Below are 9,521 nucleotides of genomic sequence, written 5' to 3' on the forward strand. Positions count from 1 at the left end.
CGGCAGCTTTATTGTTTTTGAAAATACTTGTCATTCTTGAAAGAGTAAGCCTACGATTTATCATTATATATTAATTATATGGGCCTTTTGTTGTGGATTTTATGGTCCATTTTCCTACCAACTTAAAGGGCAAAATCTCCAAAATCTCCTTCTAAATTTAGCTGGAAATGAGACTGAAGGGTATGGAAGTTGAAAGTTAGTGGGAAATTGTTTGGTGTAGCTCACGGGGATAGAATTGCAAATACAAACGACGGCTTTAAATCCCCTGGAAAATAACACACAAACGCAGAAATAGAGCGGTGATCAGAAGCAAAGCCTCGTCCTCACCAAACGCAAAAGGAGGAGGATATCCTTCAGTTGCTTATCTCTAACTTCGTCCCTTCAAAAAAAGAAATGGATCCCAATCTCAAAACCCTTGAGAACTCTGAAAATGAAGAACAAAACCCGCTTGCCATTGTCCGTTCGCAATCTCCATTTGCCACTCTTTCCCTTTCCTTTTCTCTTCCCAAAGTCCTTCCCACTAACTCCTTTTTCCTTCAACCCAAAATTTCCTCCCTGTTTTCTCACCAACCATGTAAGGTCAAGGTCCCGACACAAGCTTCCTCTCTGTCCCATCTCTCTCTCTCCTCCTCCGCCTCTCTAGCGCCTACCAAAATCTCCTTTAAGTCCACCATCTCTGCCAACCCTCTCCAAAACCCCCTCACCTTGGGCCCACTCCGCCCTCTTGACCCCAACAATGGGGCCGGAATTCGTCGAGCTGCCATTTGTTGGTTCCGTAATGATTTACGTGTTCACGATAACGAATGTCTCAACACTGCCAATAATGAAAGCATGTCAGTCTTGCCTGTTTATTGTTTCGACCCAAGAGATTACGCAAAATCCTCATCTGGGTTTGACAAAACTGGGCCTTATCGGGCTTCATTTTTGATTGAATCAGTTTCTGACCTGCGTAAGAATTTACAAGCTCGAGGGTCTGACCTTGTGGTGAGGATTGGGAAGCCAGAGGATGTTTTGGTTGAGTTGGCTAAGGCTATTGGAGCTGATGCTGTGTATGCACACAGAGAGGTATCACATGATGACGTTAAATCCGAGGACAAGATTGAGGCGGCGATGAAGGAGGAGGGAGTTGAAGTTAAGTGTTTCTGGGGAAGTACTTTGTATCATATTGATGATTTGCCTTTTAAGTTGGAAGAGATGCCAACTACTTACGGTGGGTTCAGGGAGAAAGCTCAGGGTTTGGAGGTGAGGAAGACAATTGAGGCTTTGGATCAAATGAAGGGCTTGCCATCTCGTGGAGATGTGGAGCCTGGGGATATTCCTTCTTTGATGGATTTGGGGCTCAACCCAAGTGCTGCAATGTCTCAGGTGTGTGCTATAAAATACGGTTTAATTCTTGTTTTAAATTTGTTTTTGAATGGATATGGTTGATATGTTGCTAGTTTTGTTTGTATTTGATGAAGTTGAATACATGCGTTTTACTTTTTGTCAAATCATAAGCCAACTCTGTGCAGCTTGATTAGTTTGAATCTGATTATGTTCATGATAAGAGTGGTATTACTTCTGAGAGTAGTAGGATCTGTGAGACTATGTTTGTCTATTCGAGAAGTTTCATATTTACTTGGAAAATTGTTTATCACTAAGTTATTCCTTGTAGATATGTGTACTCTCATAATCAAAGAAATTATTTATATTTATCTAATGAGTATCAAATTGTAAATATCTGTCCTTTCCCGGAAAGAATATACGGATCTGCATAAAATATTCTAGACCACAATTTTGTGTGAAACCTGGATCGCCAAGTGACCAGAACAAGGGTTTGGGTTGCCATATATCTATAGGTTGCTGTTGCCTTTGTAGATCCCTACCTTGATATGTGTCGTCTGTTTTGAGATCTTGTCAAAAGTTGATTCACTTTCAGTGTTGCAATTAGCCTCATATTTGCTGACATTGCTTGGATGTTAGCACAGTTGACTTTTAACAGGATTATTGGTATTCTATAAAAGTGGTGGTGCAAAACACAAGCTGACTATATGGACTCTGATATACAAACTAATGTTGCATTTGTATGGAAACTAAGTATACAAACTTTGCTATACAAATTAATGTGGCATTTGTATAGAAACTAAGTATACAAACTCTATTGCTGTGCCATTCATTCAAATATATCAAGTATGCATTGATTTGGCTTTTTACCTACAATTGTCCATTATTTTGTATCATACAATTTCTGTACAAAGGTTGTATGTCTAGTATTCTTCTCCTTATAATCAATTGCATGCAATAATAAATGATTCATGTGATGAATTCTGTGACGATATTATCTTTGTTGCCATGTAGGATGGAAAGCCAGCTGCCAATTCTTTGGTGGGAGGGGAGACTGAAGCTCTGCAGAGGCTGAAAAAGTTTGCAGCGGAATGCCAAGCACAACCACCCCAGGGGAGCAAGGGTGGCAGCCATGATAGCATCTATGGTGCAAACTTCTCTTGCAAAATATCTCCATGGCTAACCGTGGGATGCATCTCACCACGTTCCATGTTTGATGAACTAAAGAAAACTGCTGCCAGGTAATCATTGAGATAAAATTGATTTAATACTTGTGTTTCGTATAAAAGATATATTTCTTTTTTTCCAAATTTTCAACTTTCAAGTGCTAATTTTGGATGACATTTTGATTGAATAGTATATCTGCTTCCTCAAACCGTAATGGTGGTGCTAGTGGCTCATCCGATACTGGGGGCAACTGGTTGATGTTTGAATTGTTGTGGAGGGATTTCTTCAGGTGATTTGAAGTACCATATTTGCTAAATTCACTCTAGAATTGGCATTTCATTTCTCTTCATATTTGATAAATCAGCCATCACCTGATTTGGCCCATAAGTCATATATTCTTACCTGATGCTTTGTGACTGCCATTAAAATGTATCAATTTGTTCTGGCTTCAAAAATTTCACTCTAATGTTTCATTTCTCAATTATTTGTAGATTCATCACCAAGAAATACAGTTCTGCAAAGAAAGTGGTTGAAGCTGCTCCGGCCACTGCTTGCATGGGTGCCCTTGCTTAAACAAACTGAGCCCATAGGCAAACAAGCAGTTGATGGGGGATGTTGATTGGTTTCAGGTTTCTAAATCAGAATACAATATGTAGCTGTTAGGTGTTGGAGTAGGGTTATCTAAAATCTGTTTTCCTAGTCGAACTTCTGTATTGCAGCCGAATAAAAGGATTGAGTTTGGAAATTTCTTTTTTTATAAAGGTGGCTAGTGCCTTGTGTTTATATTCATGTGCCCTTTTGTAACAGGGCTTTGGGATCTGTTCTTTACCATTTGCTTGTAGCCTCCAATTATTCGGAATGGGTAAAAGAAAAGCGTATCTTCTTCTCTTGAAAGCGGATTCGAATGATTTAACGTAATATGAAAATAATGAACTTCCCACAAAGCAATACAAACGGAATTTTCTTGTTACAGTTTTGCTTAAATATTCGTTGGTGTTCAATTATTGGGTGATACTACAGGAGTTCAATTTCCCTTTGGATAAATGGAAGTACATTGACAAAAAATACACTCGTCAATTTATTAAATGGAAAATCAAAAATAAAATAATAGGGAAAACTTTTTACAGTTACCCATATTTTCTAAAAGTAATCCAAAGCAACATACAGTACACAGAGGTAACCCAAGCCCTAAACCTTGGCCTTCCAAGCCCCGCACCCAGTGTTAGGTGCCTAAACACCCGAACACCTAAACAACCCAAGTACACAAGATTACAAGCAAGGAGAAGCTGAGTCAGCATTTTTTATTGACAACAGTTCCCTGTATGCGATGAAATTGCATGCAGTGTCAATCAGCCATGTAATGCCCATTCCCACATATATGTTCACAGAATTGCTTCGAAGCGGGGTGTTTATGGCTCGTTGTGCATAAATATATTAGCTGGGAATTAAATTGGGCATAGGTATACGAATGCGAGAAAAAGTGGTCAACCAACATTAGAGTTAGACAAGCCCCAACAAGACTCAGAACACCAATGAAGGTATGGAACATTTCAACACATTATGCAGCCAAGAATACGTTGCCTCATTAGCTATTGCATTTTTGTCGGCCTATTATATGCGTTTATTACACACAATCTTTAGCCAGTGATCGCAACTGAAAGATTGCTGATTTTAGCTGTGTATAAGAGGTAAACATGTCAGTTTTGGGTTCCGGTAAAACAAGGGTTACAGTTCTGAAGATAATATTATATGACATTGCAGAATCACCAGATTAGGATTTCATCATATGATTTATGAACTGACGCACTAGGTGAATAATAACAAGTTGATGCAGGCAAGCAAAATAACTGGGGCAAATCAACCTGCACAATCAGCTGTTCTTCCATCAAAATTCATTGCTGGTTAGAATGCAACTGCAAGCCCCAAATGCCGATGTAATGGAAAAAATTAAAAGTACAATCACTAATATCACCACACTCTAGCAACTAATTGGCATTGTATTAATGCATGATACATGAAACAGAATATTTAACCAAAATTTCAACAAATAATAAACTAACAAGATCAACAAACAATCCAAACAAGTCCACAGGTTTGATTGCGGAAAAAGAAAAAAGAAACTGGGTAATCCAGATAGATATTGAGAGAAAATACTGAAATGGATCTTTAGTCTTCCTCCTCTCCCTCATTCTCAGCAATATTGAAGTACCGCAGCTCATAGACACTTCGGTCTTTGTTTGATGCAATCACCCGAAGCCAATCTCGCACATTGTGTTTCTTCAAGTACTTCTTAGTCAAGTACTTCAAATACCTGACAACAGAAAAGAACGGTAATGCAAAACTGTTCAAGCACATGATAATTAAAATGACCTGTTCGGTATACACATGCAATATCAGTAAGGCACCATAAGTAATATATAACTTGTTGAGGTATTTGCATCTTACAAATTCTACAACACCTTTCTAAAAGATTTCTAATAGATAAGTGCTTATTTAAAATATAAGTACTTCTGAAACTTAAGTTGTTTGGTTGTGCCGCAGAAGAGAATACCGGATTTTATATAAGATATTTTCTGCCGACTAGGAAAAACTCAAAATTTGAGCTTATTTAAAGCGTTGAAATTTCAAAAATATTTGGCAATTTAATACTACAAAGCTTGTTTAAATTTTTCGAACCAAAGAACTAGCAAATTTTTCATAAAAGCTTTTACTCTTGTAAGCTTGACTTCAGAAAGCCAGATCATATAAACCCTAAAATCCTTCTAATTTGAAATATCAAAGCTATCATCACAATATCTGCAATGGAAATAATCTAGTGGAAACTAACAAGTAAAATCATCTCACTCCCAGCAGGATGTCCTAGCCATAAAAGATAAGAAAATTTGGCATGCAGAAGTTACTATCCATACCATATGCAATCCAACAACACCAAAAACCACTGCACGAACACAGGTATCCCAATTCAATAATGATAACAAAATGACATGTAAAGTAGTTGTAGTGTCCAAAAATATATAGTTTTTTCAGGTTCCTAATACAACAGTGATTTACTTCCTTATTTAAGAAGTTGATGGCAAGCAAAACCACTTGCATAACTTAATGTTAAAAAGGACGTGCCTAGCAGCCATTGCGATCTAATAAAATCAGATGACAACTTAAAAGTCTAATTGCGAGTTATTTCAATAAAAGTTCTGTTTGCGATCTAATAAAACCACAACGTGCCTCTAACTTTCAACTTTCACTAAACAAGAGCAAATTGTTAAACAACTATTGAAGTCAAAACTTCCAATAAAATTGTCTACCATGCAGCAGATCTATTTCCCTAATCAAATTACTAAAGAAGGCACAAGTAATCAGTAGAGTGACGCATTTTCAACATAATTAAGAAGAATAATAGATTCGAAAACAGAACTAATAGGTACGAAAATACCTTTTAGAGAAGTTGCTGTCGGATGTGACAGTGATCTTCGTCTTCTCACGAGTAACGGTCACGGAGTCACCAAGAGCACCAGCCTTGCCACCGACCTTGATCCGTTCCTGGAGGAACTTTTCGAGAGAGGCGATGTCCATGATTTTATCCTCCACAGGCTTCGCGCAGTCTATCACGAACGTCGCTCCCTTCTTCTTTCCCTTGGCTCCTGCTGCTGCTGCTCCGCGACTCATTTTCGCTTCTCTTCTCAGAGACTCTGAATCAACTAATCAACAAGGGCTCTATCGGGCAGCTGTGGCTCTCTTTAAAATGAATGAATATATATGGAGGGTTATCAAAATGTTGATAACTCTCTAGGGTTTCGGGTTTGCATCGCTCGAGCGACGTCGTTTCAGTCCCTTTTTCAAATAACTCCTCCCTTCCCCCAAAATTTGGCTAATTTAATTACTTGCCCTTGCTTTTAATATATTATATTTCTACATATTATATTTATTTTTAATAATATGTAAATAAGAAAATAAAAATATAACAAATTGTTGAAACTAGCAGTGTTCAAAACCGACTAATTGAACTGGCTTATCAATTTTTGAGTAGAACCAAATTTTTGGTTTGAAAAAAATTATGAATTAAAATCTAATTGATTTATAGATTAATCAATTTTAAACAAAATCAAAAATATCAATTAACTGAACTCAATTATTAATTAATTAAATTTTTAATCAAATTCAAAAAAATTATATTTTCTTATTTTTTTTAATTTTTTAAATTATATTTAATATTATATTTAATTTTTATTCAATTTTTTAAAAACTGATGTCATCAATTAATTAATTTTAAAAATCAAATAAATTAAACTGAATAAAAAGAGCAATTTTTTTAATATTTTTTAATTAATATTCGATTTAATTTTTTAAATAACCTATTTTAGTTCAATTTTTTTATTCAAAAATCGATTGGATTTAGTTACAAGATGATTTTGAACAGCCCAGCTGAAACTGATGGTTAGTTGTTGATGGAGAAAGTGAAAACTGTGAAGCACCCAAAGCTCCAAGCCTCCAAGAAAGTGCAAATAATAACACCAAAAAATTACCCCCACTTTCTTCTCATGTTGTAGCGAGTAAAGTGACAGTAAAACTAAAGAGTAAATCGGAACTGAGACATGGAAGAATATATCAGCGACGCCGTTCATGCTCTTCCCTTACCGTTGATTCCATGCTTCGTGTCTGCAAGGTAACGAGAATCAATATACTATTTCATCATTGTAGTTCAACCTTCGTAGCACCAAACCCTTGCTACTCAAAAATGATTTGGAATTCTTTTGCAGGCGAGCGCAATCCATGGACTGTGTACAGGATCTCGTAGAAGAAGTAAAACGCTTACAAAATTTAGAATCAAATCAACTAGACTTCTCTTTTCTTTCTTTATATTAAGACTAATTTCCTGCCATTGCTATATTTTGTTGGTCTGACTGGTATTCTACAAGTTTCTTTGTGGTGTTATTGTTAATATGCTATTGCTACTTTGCTCAATTCCTAATCTAAATTTGACCTTCAAGATATTGATACATTGTTTTAATCTGATTGCAGACAAATTCAAGCGGTAAAATTGGCTTTCAATGTGGTAAGTAGTCTGTGTTAATCTTATTTTGTCTGCCGTGTCTAATTGTTAATTGCAAAATTAGGTATTGTGTTGCCGTCGAACTTCACAAGGTAGTGAAAGTAGTATGATATATGTTATGAGAAAAAGCAAGCTTTCGATAGTCAATTTTATACCGTAATTTTCATGCCGGAACACTTTCTGAGCATTTTAACTCGCGAAAATGGGGAATGATGACGTATAATCTTTGTGCTGTGCTTCAAAATTATGATTTTATACCATATGACATGCTTGCCAATATTTTCTGTTGCTCTAATCTTTCACTGCTTCTCTTTTTGGTTATTCTATTTTTACTAGATCATCAAGCCAGCAATCAGTCCTAAGGTGTTTCTTGAATCCCCTTTTTGTTTTTTCTTGATGTAAGAACTTGATCTTATTTTACTTGCTTAGCAACTCAGTTTTTTTTCGGTCTTATTGCTTACTAGTACTCACTGTGGAATTCAGGGATACCGAAGGCAAAATGATTGGGTAAGTTTTACAAATGATTCATTTTAATTTCATGTTTTTAGTGATTGGTTCCTTCTGTTGACACAAACATAAGTTTGTTATTCAGATACTATCAGTCTATCAGCATCGACAGTTATTTACCTCAATCTATTTGTTTAATATTGCTAACTTTGACATGAATTTGTATGGATCATAAAGTGTGTATTGTATCAAGCACATAGTCCTATTGGAGCATCATGATGTAATTCACATAGCAAGATTTTCACCCTGCTAGTACCAACCTCTGTGGGCAGAAGGGAGTATGGTGACAACTTCTCTGTCTGAGACTTTGGAAGTTACATGATTGCAGGAAACTTGACCTTAAATTAGTTTCCCTAAAGATGTGTGGGCTGATTTTTTAATGTATTAGGTAATAAACTGTATTGCTAATGAGTCTAGAGATAGTGTGAAGCACATGCAATTGAAAGCATCGTCATAACTAGAAAATTTCAGGTGCTTGATACACAATCATCTGTGTAGAAAGCCATACCAGAAATACCTTAGAGTGAGGATTATATGATGTAAACTCAAAGATTTTACCTTGTAATTAAAGATGTGACAGGATGCTTATTTATCTCCTGGTTTGATGTATATTTTTATTTTGTCAGGTGAAGCTTTTGTGCTGGGCAGTTGCTCCTATGGATTCATTGATTTTCATTAAGTGATAATTCAAGTATGTAGTACATAAATGTTTTGTTATCTCATCTACCTTACAATATTAGATAGGACAAGGGTGATATTGGGTCGTTCAATTCTTGTGAAAAGGAGTAGGTTTGTTTATATTAGGAGCAATACGAAGATTCAAAGAAGCTGAGCTTCCTGATGCTTATCATGAATATGAACATGGTTTGATGGCCTAAGAATGGACATTTTCAAATTAAGTTGAAATGATTCCTAAACTTAATTTCAGATTGTAAAACAGTCATATGCTATGTGTCGTCTTTTGTAGCATGGTAAGTCAACTATCTTAAAACTTGCTGAATCAATCACAGTGGTCAACAATCCATGGAACTAGTTTGTTACTAAACACCTTAAATCTCAGGTGATCTATGAAAGCACCGATAAATATGTTTAAAACTTTTTTGGGTTGGGTTGGTGTGGGCGCGGTGTGGGTGTAGAGGATATGGCCGTTGTTGGGATTTTAGTGTAATCAGCTAATCAGCTAACCAGTGTCAGGTGAAAACAAAATTGATATTATCAAATAATGAAGCAGACTGAAACTTTCTTGTAGAATGAGGATGGATTGCTAACGTGCTGCATCCTCTGTGGATAAGGCAATACACGTTAATAAGTTTTGTTTGTTAAAAAGAGCCTCCCCGAAGACTTGATACAGTTACATGACTTACAGATGCAAGATGAGTAATGAAAAAGTAATTTTATTTTTGGCCAAAGGACTATTTCCCACCCACCAACGCGTATACAAAATTTTAAAAATTCAAATATTCACTTAAATTTAATC

General features: G+C 36.1%; 2 protein-coding genes across 2 annotated transcripts; one reads left to right on the forward strand and one right to left on the reverse strand.

The window, feature by feature from the left end:
- The first annotated feature begins 260 nt into the window (after nucleotides 1-260).
- Nucleotides 261-3,384, forward strand: LOC123223209 (blue-light photoreceptor PHR2-like). Its single transcript, XM_044646317.1, has 4 exons — nucleotides 261-1,365; nucleotides 2,338-2,564; nucleotides 2,681-2,779; nucleotides 2,982-3,384. Exons 1-4 carry the CDS (start codon nucleotides 394-396, stop codon nucleotides 3,061-3,063), a joined length of 1,380 nt encoding a protein of 459 aa, XP_044502252.1. The 5' UTR covers nucleotides 261-393; the 3' UTR covers nucleotides 3,064-3,384.
- Nucleotides 3,385-4,469: 1,085 nt separating this feature from the next.
- Nucleotides 4,470-6,236, reverse strand: LOC123223210 (60S ribosomal protein L22-2-like). Its single transcript, XM_044646318.1, has 2 exons — nucleotides 5,921-6,236; nucleotides 4,470-4,801 (listed from the first exon to the last, which is right to left on the reverse strand). The coding sequence occupies exons 1-2, from the start codon at nucleotides 6,151-6,153 to the stop codon at nucleotides 4,657-4,659; spliced, it is 378 nt and encodes a 125-aa protein (XP_044502253.1). The 5' UTR covers nucleotides 6,154-6,236; the 3' UTR covers nucleotides 4,470-4,656.
- Between the last annotated feature and the right edge of the window lie 3,285 nt (nucleotides 6,237-9,521).

Source organism: Mangifera indica, chromosome 8 (genome assembly GCF_011075055.1).
Source record: "Mangifera indica cultivar Alphonso chromosome 8, CATAS_Mindica_2.1, whole genome shotgun sequence".
Lineage (NCBI taxonomy): Eukaryota > Viridiplantae > Streptophyta > Magnoliopsida > Sapindales > Anacardiaceae > Mangifera > Mangifera indica.